Genomic DNA, 13,192 nt, shown 5'->3' with positions numbered 1-13,192 from the left:
TTGATAAGGAGAGCAAGCCTCAGAGAGCACGCACTATGCTAGGCCTAGCACCGAACATCTTAGGTGTTTTAATTCATCGAATCTCACACCAGCCTTATGGAGTAGACCCGGCTGCTGTCACCCCCTGCTTCAGAGACACTGAGAAGCTGGTGAACTTGTTCTCAGGTCAGACAGCCAGCAAGCAGCAGGCCCCACATTTGAGCCCAGCCAGGCTGCAATGTGTGTCTGAGGAGCTCTCACCCCGCATGCGCTCACTCCTGTGGCTTTGAACAGGATGGGGCTCTGGGCAGCTTGGTCCTCTGCTTTCCAGGTTCCCGTCCCTTGTTCTGAATCCGGGCATGACCTGGCCTCAAATAGAATGCTGGTGCTGTGAGAGCCGCAGCAGGCTCATGGCCCAGAGGGCTCCCCAGAAGGCGGCTGCACCTGAGGAGTTTCTCCCTGCAGTCCTGGGATTGCAGAGACACTCGCAGAAATCATTTCTCCTGGCCTGGCAAAGAGAGCTGAGCTGCCAGCTTTCATGTTCTGTTTAGCTTCCCCGTTGTGGCTCAGCTGAAACGAACCCAATTAGGATCCATGAGGACATGAGTTCAATTCCTGGCCTTGCTCCATGGGTTAAGGATCCAACGTTGCTGTGAGCTATGGTGTAGGTCACATATGGGGCTTGGATCTTGTGTTGCTGTTGCTGTGACTGTGGTGTAGGCCGGCAGCTGTAGCTCCAATTGGACCCCTACTTCCATATGCCTCGGGTGAGGCCCTAAAAATCAAAACTAAATAAATAAACAGCTGGCTAATGGGACTTTCTTTTGCATAGAATAGGCTCACCTTTTCAAAGACTAGCACTTGGAGTAGAGCTGGAAAATTCAACAGGCACTAAAATTATTGTGGAGCTACCAGACAGCAGCAGTCAGAGGCCAGACCTGTGTGGTATCCAGACAGGCCTTTGTGCCCTTCTAGACAGCCCCCTCCTCGGGCTCAGGGACTGTCTGGCTGCTGAGCTCCCAGGAGGTCTGAGGGGTGTGACCTCCCTCCCTCCTTCCCTCCCTCCCTCCACCCAGGCCCAGCCCAGGGCCGCCTATAAAGCTGGCCCAGCCTGGCTCTCAGCACTCCAGCTGGGACGCTCCTGAGCCTCCTCCGGGGGCCACGTCCACTCTGCCCCTCCTTCTCGCCAGCAGCACCATGCGGGCCCTGTGGCTCTGCTGGGCACTCTGGGCACTGCCCCTGGCCGGCCCCGGGGCGGCCCTGACCGAGCAGCAGATCCTGGGCAGCCTGCTGCAGCAGCTGCACCTCAGCGAGGTGCCCGCCCTGACAAGGCCGACGTGGACGGGCTGGTCATCCCTGCCCACGTGAGGGCCCAGTACGTGGCCCTGCTGCAGCGCAGCCACGGGGCCCGCTCCCGGGGGAAGAGGTTCAGCCAGAACTTCCGAGGTGAGGCCCTCCCTCCCTGCTGCAGCCTGGTCCTGGTGGAGGGGAGGGCTGAGACTGGATGTGGCTGCTCTGGGAGGCTGGGGTGGGGTGGGGGCTCCAGGCCCAGGGGGTGTTGGGGGCGGCGGCGGCGCAGGGGGGGGACCATGGTCTGTGAGGATGGCTGGGCCGGGGCCCTGGTCTCTGCCTGGGCTGAGGGCACCACCCTTCAGGGCCAGGAGGAGCCGTGCCAGGCCGGACAGACCTCATGGGGTGGGAAAGCACAGCGGAAACGGGGGACGGGAGAAGACACACCGTGGAGGTGACTTTGTGCTGGGGACAAAGAGACGGTTGCCTTCGAGTGAAACCACCTCTGGGTTCAGTTCCCAGCTCTGACACTTGCTGTTTTCCTTTGGACAAGTCGCCCAACAGCCCTGAGCCTGTTTGTGTTTCTGGAAGTGAGGTCAAATGAGCTCAGACCACTTCCCAGACTTGTAAGCACCAGGTTTGAATCTGGGCCCCCGGTCTCTGTCTGCACTGAGACCATCACCCCTCAGGGGCAGGAGGAGCTGGGCCAGGCTGGATGGGCTCCCAAAGTCAAAGCATCAGAGCAGAGGAGGATGGAGAAGAGAAAGCAGAGTTGAAGGGAGCAGGCGGCTGAAGCACAAACCCTGGCACAGGCTCAGGGAACTTCTTGGGTTCTGTTTTCATGCTGGCACTTGAGAAAATGCCTTCGAATCACATTTCTCTGTTTGCTTCTCTGTTTGCTCCTTGGAACACTGGCATGACTATGTCTGACCCATCTTAGCACTGTGAACATTAAAGTCATTTTTGTGGATAGAAATGTATAGAGATAATTCTGGCTTCGGTAACGCATATACTAAAATGGGAACCATACAGAGAAGATTAGCATCGCTCCTGGGCAAGGATGACGTGCAAATTCATGAAGTGTTCCATATTTTTAGTTTGGGATTAAGCAGAGGCAAACTGTTATAGGTAATGGATAAGCAACAAAGCCCTACTTGTTTAGCACAGGGAACTATGTTCAATATCCTGTGATAAACCATGATGGAAAAACATATGAAAAAGAATGTATATTTGGAGTTCCTGTCATGGCTCAGCAGAAACAAATCTGACTAGCATCCATGAGGACGCAGGTTTAATCCCTGGCTCACTCAGGGGGTTAAGGATCTGGTGTTGCTGTGGCTGTGGTGTAGGCTGGCAGCCTGATTTGACCACTAGCCTGGAAACCTGCAAATGCCACGGGTGTGGCCCTAAACAGACAGAAAAAATTTATAACAATGTATATTTGCATAACTGAATCACTTTGCTGTATAGCAGTAATTAACACAGCGTTGTAAATCAACTATACATTGATAATTTTTTTTAAAGGTGTAAGGACTGTGCTAAAGTGTAATACCGAGCTATTCAGCTGTCAGGGATGCAGCTATCCTGAATCCTGTTCAGCCTCTTACCTCCCTGGGCCTGGACTCACCTCCTCAGGGCCCAGAGCTAGACCCAAGGCCAGGTGCCCCCAGGTGAGGATGCTCATTTTCAGCATCTCAGCTGCGGCAGCCCTGTCAGCCCTGCCCCCTTCCCGCTGAGATTGTTACAAACTAGACCCAGACCCAAGGGGGATTTTCAGGTAAATGGGCTTGGACCAGGGAGACAGAACAGGGGCTGGTCCCTCCCCGCGTGGCCACCCCCTCAATTGCGCTGCCATCCTCAGAGCTCCCCTGGTGGCCAGAGGGGCCCCGCTGACCCCCACTCGTGTCCGCAGAGGTGGTTGGCAGGTTCCTGCTGTCCGAGGCCTCCACGCACCTGCTGGTGTTCGACATGGAGCAGCGGCTGCCGCCCCACAGCGAGCTGGTGCAGGCGGTGCTGCGCCTCTTCCAGGAGCCGGTCCCCAAGGCCGCGCTCCGCCGGCACGAGCGGCTCTTCCCGCGCAGCGACCGCGCCCGGGTCACCGTCCAGTGGCTGCACATCCGCGAGGACGGCTCCAACCGCACCTCCCTCATCGACTCCAGGTGGGGAGCTGGGGGCTGGGGTGCGTTTAGGAGGGAAGAGGAGGGGGCCTGGCCGGGGGCGGGAGGCAGGGAGCGGGGAGAGGGAGGGGCGGCAGGGTCCCGGCCCCGGGGCGGGTGGGAGAGGGGCTCCCGGGGCTGCCCCGAGCCGTCGCGGTCCCCACCGCTCAGCGCGGGCCTGTCTCGCTGTGGTGTCGCAGGCTGGTGTCCATCCACGAGAGCGGCTGGCAGGCCCTGGACGTGACGGAGGCGGTGACCTTCTGGCAGCAGCTGCGCCGGCCCCGGCAGCCGCTGCTGCTGCAGGTGTCTGTGCAGCGGGAGCCCCCGGGCCCGCGGGGCTCGGACGCCCACAGGCTGGTCCGCTTCGCCTCGCAGGGGCCGTCGGGCGGCGGGCAGGGGGAGCCGCAGCTGGAGCTGCACACCCTGGACCTCAGGGACTATGGGTAGGTGTCGGAGCGGGACCCGAGGAGCCTAGGTGGGCCAGGCCCACGTTGACTGGTACCAGTGGGGGAGAGGTGCAGACAGCGACAGAATGGAACTGATCCTCCACTCTATGTCGGAATTTCTAATGGTAGAAATGTTTATTTTTCAGACATTTTATTGAAAATATCTAGATATTTTTTAACGGGTTTTAAGACATCCTTGATACATATACATTAGTGTAATCATCTATTTTCACTCTCCACCTTTCCCTAATTCTTTGACAAATATTAGCATTATCGGTTACTAAGGCTGAGTAGCTTTCCTCTGGTATTTGTGAGTTCCTTTGTCAGGGGCAGGGGTAGGGGAGACAAATTAGCTTATTGGGGGGTGGATGGGCTGTGTAGCACAGTGGTTAATGATAGGCCTTTGGGATCATACAGCCTGGGTCGGTTTGGCTTTGCCTTCTACTGGCTGCAGGGCCTCTGGTGTGTCAGTTAAGACCTTTGGGTCTCTGTCTCCTCATATGTAATGGTGATAATGCTAGAACTTCCTCAAAGTTCATCTGAGGATGAAATGCAGGTACCTTCTGAAATAAAGTACCTAGTTCAGGATCTAGCATAACAGGAGACTCTTATTTATTTATTTATTTATTTGTCTTTTTAGTGCCATATGGACGTTCCCAGGCTAGGGGTTGAATCAGCTGTCAGCCTACACCACAGCCACATCCACAGCAACATCAGCTCCATGCTGCATCTTCAGCCACAGTAAGTGCCAGATCCTTTAACCCACTCGACAAGGCCAGGGATTGAAACTATGTCCTCATGGATGCTAGTCAGATTTATTTCCGCTAAGCCACAATGGGAGCTCCAGGAGACCTTTAATAAACAGTAACTGACTGATGATTTATGTTTTGGCTATGTTTATTCATTCACTACTTATCACAAATATTTATTATTTTTTTTAAGCATAATGAGAGATGGAGTTCCCACTGAGGCTCAGCGATAACAAACCTGACTAATATCTATGAGGACCCTGGTTTGATCCCTGGCCCTGCTTAGTGGGTTCAAGGATCCAGCATTGCTGTGAGCTGCAGTGTAGGTTGCAAAAGTGGTTTGGATCTGGTGCTGCTGTGCCTGTGGTGTAGGCCGGCAGCTGCAGCCCCGATTTGACCCCTAGCCTGGGAACTTCCATATGCCTCAGGTGCGGCCCTAAAAATAAATAAATAAATAAATAAATAAATAGAGATGGGTCATCAGTCTCCCTCCAGATGCCCCACTGAGCCCCACCCTGGGCTCCCTGACCTCTGCCCTCCCAGCCGACCTCTGACTCTGGCCCTCCTTGCCTCCCACAGAGCTCAGGGAAATTGTGACCCGAAGGTGCCAGTGACCGAGGGCACCCGCTGCTGCCGCCAGGAGATGTACATTGATCTGCAGGGGATGAAATGGGCTGAGAACTGGGTCCTGGAGCCCCCGGGCTTCCTGGCCTATGAGTGTGTGGGCACCTGCCAGCAACCCCCCGAGCCCCTGGCCTTCAGGTGGCCATTTCTGGGGCCTCGCCAGTGCATCGCCTCGGAGACAACCTCGTTGCCCGTGATCGTCAGCATCCAGGAGGGCGGCAAGCCCAGGCCCCAGGTGGTCAGCCTGCCCAACATGAGGGTGAAGAAGTGCAGCTGTGCCTGGGATGGGGCGCCCGTGCCAAGGAAGCTGGAGCCGTAGGCACAGCATGCAGCCATGGAAGCCTCTGGCTAGACGCATGCACCAAAGCAGGCCTTAACGTAGGTCTTCATTTTCTACTTAACAAGTTACTCCTGCCCCGACTGAGTGCCCTTCTTTCACCTTCCTCGTGTGTTCTTCCATTTCTTGTCCTCCTGTCCATCACCCACCCTAAGCACTTACATGAGTAACTAATGCAGCTGGATTCCTGAGCTGTAGAAGGAAAGCCCAGCCTATTGGTAAAGGATGTAGCTGAGCATGGACAGCTTGTCAGCTAGGAGCTTCTGTTCTCCAGCAAATTCTTAGCTGAGTAGGGGACAACACACCCGGCCAGGAGAACTGGGAAAATAGACTGACTTAGTCTATTACAGGATGAATTAAAACAAAACAAAACAAAACAATCCCTCTAATTCCCCTAGGTAGAGGAGGTCTCAGAAAGAACTCACAAACATGTAGACCCATTCTGGGCTCTGGTAAATATTCTTGGGTCCCCATTCCCCTGAGAGAGTGCTAGAAGGGCTATGGAGGGCTTTGGGCTAGAAGCAGTGGGTGAGGAATGAGGACACCTGGGTTTTGGATCTAACAGGGCCATAAACGGTGACCTCACCAAGTGCAGGAGCCTTGGGGCCACCATTTCCTCTGAAAAAGGAGGATTTGAGATCCAGCTCAAGACTTCATTACCTTGGAGATTGGACAGCCTAAGCTCAGCCACGCCCCTGCTCCTCTGCAGATGGAGCATCGCCTGTGCCTACATAGTTATCTCCCCCACTGTTTTAGAGAACTTATCACTAGAACCCATGTGTACTTACATTTTTTTTAACTTAGCAGCCAAAAAATTGAATAATCTGCTGAAGTAAAATAAAAGTGATGTTGCACTCTGTGTCTGTGTATTTAATTTCTAGTACCTTCTACATAGGAGAGTGGGAGGAATAATGGGGAATGAGAGCAACACAGTGATCTGAAGAAAGGGAGAGACACAAGGACCCCCAACCTCCAGGGGGTGCAGAAGATAGCAATGACATTTTTTTTTTTTTTTTTGGTCTTTTTAGGGCCGCATCCGAGGCATGTGGAAGTTCCCAGGCTAGGGGACTTGGAGCTACAGCTGCCAGCCTATACCACAGTCACAGCAATGCCAGATCCACAGCAATGCCAGTCTGCGACCTACCCCACAGTTCACAGCAACATGGAATCATTTAACTCATTGATCAGGGCCAGGGATCGAACCCACATCCTCATGGATGCTAGTCAGGTTTGTTACTGCTGAGCCATGAAGGGAACTCCCTGCATCGACAGTTTAGATTCCTCTTTCATTTGTAATATTTATATCCCCCAACTCTCATTCAAAAAACAGTATTGTAAAGAGTTCCTGCTGTGGCTCAGCAGGTTAAGAATCCGACTAGTATCCATGAGGATGTGGGTTCGATCCCTGGCCTCTCTCAGTGGGTTGGCAATCTATCCTGCGGTGTAGGTCGCAGATTCGGCTCGGATCTGGTGTTGCTGTGGCTGTGGCATAGGCTGGTAGCTGTAGCTCCAATTCAATCCCTAGCCTGGGAACTTCCATATGACAGGGGTACGGCCCTAAAAAACAAAAATAAATAAATAAATAGAATGAATTAAACTAATGTTGATATATGGGAGAGTGGTTAAATTAGTACAGTACATCCCTATAATGTAACAAAATACATTATTACATTATAATACTGTCATATAATAAAACACTAAAATCTTGTTTTATTTTTTATTTTTTGGCCAAGCCCGAGGCATGAAGAGGTTCCTGGGCCAGGGATCAAACCTGAGCCACCAGCTGTAACCATGACAACACCAGATCCTTAATCTGCTGAGCCTGGAGGGACCTATACTAAAATCTTGCTTTAAATAACTTTTCAGTGACACTGGAAAATATTTGTGTATCTAGTGAAGAATTTTCAAAACCATAGGTATATCATTCATTTCCAACGATGGAAAAGTATGTATGCATAGAAAATAATATGTAAGGAAATAACATCGAAAATATCTGCAAGAAATTATCCTTAGGAAGTATGACCGTGGGTGATTTTGAATTTCTTTTTATATTTTCCAAATTTTTCTCCATATGCATGTATTAACTTCTGTAATCAGAGAAAGTTATAAAAAATTTAATTTTGCTTAATTCTAAATATTTAGTACTCTTTTTTTTGGTCTTTTGAGGGCCGCACCTGTGGCACATGGAGGTTCCCAGGCTAGGGGTTGAATCAGAGCTGTAGCTGCCAGCCTACACCACAGCCACAGCAACACCAGATCCTTAACCCACTGAGCGACGCCAGAGATTGAACCCACAAAGTCATGGTTACTAGTCGGGTTCGTTAACCACTGAGCCACGAGGGGGAACTCCAGTACTCACTTTTAAGGGTGCAGAAACTCAAGAACTAGGGACTTGTCCAGGAATGTGATCAACTAGAGAAAAATTGCAGAAAATAGCCCACTGCTGGGGGTATGGGTGTGGATTACAGGGAAAGAACTGTAGAAAAACTGATAGGCTCTGACCTACTAATGGCCTCTCTGGCTCTTCTGACTCTGTAAGACGCCACCTCCTTCCTCTCTTTTTTTGTCACCTGATCCCTTAATACTTATATTTACTACTGATGAAAAGTAAACATCACATTTGTGGAACTTTTGAAAGTAGCGGAGATTGAGGGGTACTTTAGTCAGGTCCTAAGGAGCGCATCATTTTCTGCGCAGAAGAACTGATCCTATCTGCAGTCTAGTTAAAACCAATAGCTTGAACCACGCAAATTCAAGTGAAAAACCGCGGCGGCCCCCAGGCCAGCTCCAAGCCAGATAATCCCCCGGCGCACAGAGGAGCCTGGCTTGGAGCCCTCAGGTCTCCACGCTCCACATTCATCCCCTCAAATCAGCAACCTGGAGAATTCCTCTTGCGCATTGGGGGCAGCTGACGGCCAGCACCAGGTATAACTAGACAGACCTCCGCCTGGCTTCAGCCTCGAGCCAGGGGCGGGTCCCGAAAGCCCTGGGGTGGGGGCCAGGCCCAGGCCAGCTGAGATCTCGGCTTCGCGCGCAGGGTCCTAGGTTCCGCCTGACATTCCCGTGAGCAGGAGGCGGGCATAAGGTTCCGTCCCGGCTTGCGGATTGGCCGCTCCGGCGGGGCGTGGCCACGTGGGGCCCTGCGGCGCGGTCCCAGAATGAGGGAGTGAGGAGTCGGCTGGGGGACTCGTCCCGGAAGTTGCCGCCTACCCCCAGAATCCGGCTCCGGGGCGCGTCGCCCGCTCAGTTCTCCGCTTTTCGCCTTTCCTCGCTGCGCGGACTCCCCAGGCTGCTCGGCAGACGCGGAGCGAACCATGAGCGTGGGCTTCATCGGCGCCGGCCAGCTGGCCTGCGCCCTGGCGCGGGGCTTCACGGCTGCAGGTGAGCGTGTGGAGGCGGCCGCGCGGGCGGTTCGTAGCTTAGGCGGTGAACGTGAATGATTGAAGAAAGGGGAATTTGCATCTGCTGGGGAAGAAGAGACTCCTCTTAAGCCTGCAAAAGCGATTGAGAGGAGGAGAACGCCAGCAACCGTCTCCACAACGGAGTGTTGTAGGTTTTGATTCTGCTTTCCCAGGGAACGCATGGGAACGGGATAGACCGGGACCCTCAGTTAAAAAGCCTTACCTTCTGCAGGCATCCTGTCGGCTCACAAGATAATAGCCAGCTCCCCGGAAATGGACCTGCCCACGGTGGCCGCGCTCAGGGTAGGTGGGGCAGAAGGATGTTGGAAAGAGGGTGGAGGCCCAGGGCAAGGATGGCCTCATGAGCTGAGACTCTGTGCTGGTCCACGGCCGCGCACTGAGCTTCCCTCTGGGAGCATGACAAATTTCCGTCTTCCTTGGGGCAGTTCAGGGTGGTGGGAGCCGCAGACACAGACTTGGGTTCAAATTCAGACACTGGGGTTGTGAGAAGGTTAATTCAGGTTTTAATGTGTGGAAAGTACCTGACACCTAGTAGGTACCCAATAAAATACTCACTTTCCTTCATCAAGTGGCCTTAAGCTACTTGGCTACTCTGGGCCTCAGTTTCCTCATTTATAAATGGAGACCACAGCAGCCACTTGCTGAGCTATTCTGAGGCATAAGTGAGCCTGTTGGGAAAGAACCTGGCAAATTAGTCGTTCCTTTCTCTAAAAAAAGAACATCCTGGAATTCCCATTGTGGCTCAGCCGTTTACTGTGTTGGCATAGTATCCATGAGGATGTGGATTTGATCCCTGGCCTCGCTCAGTGGGTTAAGGGTCTGGTGTTGCTGTGAGCTGTGGTGTAGGTTGCAGATGCAGCTTGGATCCCTTGTGGCTGTGGCGTAGGCCAGCAGCTGCAGCTCCGATTCTACCTCCAGCCTGGGAGCCTCCATATGCTGCACCTGTGACCTTAAAAAGAAGAAGAAGAAAAAAAGAGCATCCCAAGTCTTCACCCCAAATCTGGGCGGTGTGGGAGAGAATGTGTAATGGGGGACAGGCAGTGTCTGTGCCTGGGGTGGCCAACTTTACTAGCACTGGAGGGCCCTGATACTGAGTTTGGAGTTTTAAAGGGATGGGCATCAGGCAGCCCACCCCTGGACCTTGCAGTGGGATGACCTATCCAGTGTTAGGATAGGGTCCTGCTTCTGACCATCGGGCACTGGCATTTCAGCTTTCCCTTTGCCCCTTTCCAGCCATGGAGCTGCCTTACCTGGCAGAGGGATTGAGTGCAGAGAAGTGGAAGGGATGGGGGACAGGGATTTGCTGGTTGCCATGGAGAAGCTTGTCCAGATCTAGCATCTGTGTGCTCACTTGCCCAGGAGCCACAGTGGAAAACTTTGTGCCATTGAGGGCACAGGGCAGGGGATTCCAGGCTGCACCTGGCAGAGTGGGCGGGGCAAGGGTTCAGCTGCTCTTGGGGACGGCCTGGGCCTGGGGAGGCTGCCCCACACCCTGAGCCCAGCAGTCTCCTCTTGCAGAAGATGGGGGTGAACCTGACCCGGAGCAACAAGGAGACAGTGAGGCACAGCGATGTCCTGTTCCTGGCCGTGAAGCCACACATCATCCCCTTCATCCTGGACGAGATTGGGGCCGATGTCCAGGCCAGGCACATTGTGGTCTCCTGTGCGGCCGGTGTCACCATCAGCTCTGTGGAGAAGGTGCCCATCTCAGGCCTGGCGCCCCTGTGTGAGGGGAGGGGTGGACGCTCATGGGACTGGCAGCTCACTCGTCCCTCTCCTGCCCCAGAAACTGCAGGCGTTCCAGCCGGCGCCCAAAGTCATCCGCTGTATGACCAACACGCCCGTGGTGGTGCGGGAGGGCGCCACGGTGTACGCCACGGGCACGCATGCCCTGGTGGAGGACGGGCAGCTCCTGGAGCAGCTCATGAGCAGCGTGGGCTTCTGCACCGAGGTGGAGGAGGACCTGATTGATGCCGTCACAGGCCTCAGTGGCAGTGGGCCTGCCTATGTGAGGCTCAGCCTTCCCAGGACCCAGGGGCGCAGGGTGGGAGGGCAGACGGGCTGTGGGTGTTGCCCACCTCTGGGGCGAGGCTGCCTGGTGGAGGAGGTCGACCCTGGGGGCTCGTTCCCATCACGAGGGAAGGCGGACCCTGGGCCCGCCCCTGAGTTCCCGCTGCCCCTGGACTTAGTGCATGTCTCTACAGGCGTTCATGGCCCTGGACGCCCTGGCCGATGGTGGGGTGAAGATGGGCCTGCCGCGGCGCCTGGCCGTCCGACTGGGGGCCCAGGCCTTGCTGGTCAGTATCTTCCCCTGTGTGTCCTGGACCATGGTATGGGGCCGGGGTTCCGGGGGTCACAGAGCTGAGGCAGGGCTGGGTCTGGAGGGTGGGGTGGAGTGGGGGAGGCGCAGCGGGTGTGAAGAAGTCTGCGTTAAGGGGCCACAGCAAAGGGTACCAGCTGTTTTTTCCTCCAACGCCCCCTCCTGCCCTAGGGTGCTGCCAAGATGCTACTGGACTCTGAGCAGCATCCGGGCCAGCTCAAGGACAATGTCTGCTCCCCCGGGGGGGCCACCATCCATGCTCTGCACTTTCTAGAGAGCGGCGGCTTCCGCTCCCTGCTCATCAACGCCGTGGAGGCCTCCTGCATCCGCACAAGGTGGGTCACTCTCCGTGGCCTCAGGCCCTCCACTCTCAGCCAGCCTCAGTCCGGGCTGCATGCTGACTTGCCGAACCTGCCGTCTTTGGTCCCGGCAGTGGTGCTGGAGTCTGTGCTCTGTTAATGACCATGCTTAGTAGACTTTATTAGCTAAGAGTTTGCAGACCTTACTTCATGGAATTCTCACCCTTCTGGGAGCTGGGATTAGCTTTGACTTACAGGTGCAGAACTTGAGGCTCAGGGGTAACAGCTTTCCCAAGGTCACACAGCCAGTAGTGATTGGAGGCAGGATTCATCTTCAGGTCTTTCGCCCTTGATCCTGTCATTTTCCACACTCTCCCCATCCAATCGAGAAGACCACTTGAAGGTCTCCGTCTGTGTAGTAATCTGTACTTAGTTAAGTAGCACGTCTGAGCAGCCTGCGGGGAATGTTTGGTTTGGGGTTCTAAGTTTGGGTGGCATCGCTCAACTGGGGTTGGAGGTTAAGCGATGAGGACGCCTCCCAAAGCTCTGGCTCCTCCTTCACCGCCTCGGGGCTTTGTCTGCAGAGAGCTGCAGTCCATGGCGGACCAAGAAAAGGTCCCCGCAGCTGCCCTCAAGAAGACCCTCCTGGACAGAGTGAAACTGGAGTCCCCCACGGTGTCCACGTTGACCCCCTCCAGCTCCGGGAAGCTCCTCACAAGAAGCCCAGCCCCAGGAGGCAAGAAGGACTGAGGCTGCCTCAGGCGACCCTCCTCTCTGACCAGACCCTCGGCCGAGGGGGCCGCGCAGGGCCAGGGTGGGCTCAGGGAGTCTTCAGGTCCTTGTGATAAAACCTCCTGAAACCTCTTCGGACCAGGCAGCGCTAGTTTCCCCTCATGTCTCATGCTGTAAGGTGCTCTGACATGGTGATGCCAAGAAACAGGTACAGCCCAACACGCCGCACACGGATGGAAGAGAGAGGCTGGCAGTCCCGTCAGAGCCCCAGCTCTGCGGGGAGGGCTGAGGCCCCTTCACCTGGGATCCTCCAGCTGGAGCCCAGGGCAGGGTTCCTTTGATGCTAAGTCAAGGCAAGTGACTTGGAATTACCACACTTAATCAGAGAGGCACATATTAGTCTGTGTTACATTTAACTCTTGCTTCATAGATGTACAGTGGAAAAAGTGTCATTCAATGCTGTTAAGGTTAGCTGCTTTAATAAAGTGTTATTTTTTAGCACCCTCCTTTTCTTATGCTTGGTCATAAGTCATTCGGGAGCATTCTGAGGCCCTTGCCAGCTGCTCCCAGCTTCCGCAGGAGAGCACTGTCTCAAGGCAAGAGCTAGGAGTTGCCTGGTGGCCTAGCGGTTAAGGATTTGGATCCCCTGTTGCTGTGGCCATGGTGTAGGCTGACAGCTGCAGCTCTGATTTGATCCCTAGCCTGGGAACCCCCATATTCCATGGGCGCGGCCCTAAAAAACAACAAACAAAAAGCGTCCCCCCCGCCTCCCACTTGTAGGCTCAGTGGGACACAAACACACCCTCCTTCATCCTTGTCCCTAGATGACTGTTATTAA

The 13,192-nt window shown here is 54.5% G+C and overlaps 2 protein-coding genes across 4 annotated transcripts; both read left to right on the top strand.

The window, feature by feature from the left end:
- On the top strand, positions 1,177 to 5,563 carry LEFTY2 (left-right determination factor 2). The gene is given in 5 exon segments (NM_001195346.1): positions 1,177 to 1,302; positions 1,305 to 1,425; positions 3,182 to 3,428; positions 3,626 to 3,868; positions 5,200 to 5,563. Coding segments are annotated over 5 exon segments (1,101 nt in total).
- PYCR2 (pyrroline-5-carboxylate reductase 2) lies at positions 8,715 to 12,860 on the top strand. Of its 3 annotated transcripts, none has more exons than XM_003130542.4 (7): positions 8,715 to 8,962; positions 9,215 to 9,285; positions 10,522 to 10,701; positions 10,790 to 11,011; positions 11,208 to 11,300; positions 11,495 to 11,658; positions 12,207 to 12,860. In XM_003130542.4, the coding sequence occupies exons 1-7, from the start codon at positions 8,896 to 8,898 to the stop codon at positions 12,370 to 12,372; spliced, it is 963 nt and encodes a 320-aa protein (XP_003130590.1). In that variant the 5' UTR covers positions 8,715 to 8,895; the 3' UTR covers positions 12,373 to 12,860. The 3 variants fall into 3 exon arrangements, with proteins under 3 accessions (XP_003130590.1, XP_020920070.1, XP_005653842.1); XM_021064411.1 differs by having other exon boundaries at positions 9,156 to 9,285; XM_005653785.3 differs by having other exon boundaries at positions 8,715 to 9,130.

This window comes from Sus scrofa, chromosome 10 (genome assembly GCF_000003025.6).
Source record: "Sus scrofa isolate TJ Tabasco breed Duroc chromosome 10, Sscrofa11.1, whole genome shotgun sequence".
NCBI lineage: Eukaryota > Metazoa > Chordata > Mammalia > Artiodactyla > Suidae > Sus > Sus scrofa.
This window is presented reverse-complemented; position numbering and strand designations above follow the sequence as displayed.

Bases quoted from the DNA above. Each gene is read 5' to 3' on its own strand.
- PYCR2 (XM_003130542.4), top strand. From the start codon at position 8,896: ATGAGCGTGGGCTTCATCGGCGCCGGCCAGCTGGCCTGCGCCCTGGCG. The intron at 8,963-9,214 runs GTGAGCGTGTGG...TACCTTCTGCAG, and splicing joins GCGGGGCTTCACGGCTGCAG to GCATCCTGTCGGCTCACAAG. The intron at 11,659-12,206 runs GTGGGTCACTCT...CTTTGTCTGCAG, and splicing joins GCCTCCTGCATCCGCACAAG to AGAGCTGCAGTCCATGGCGG.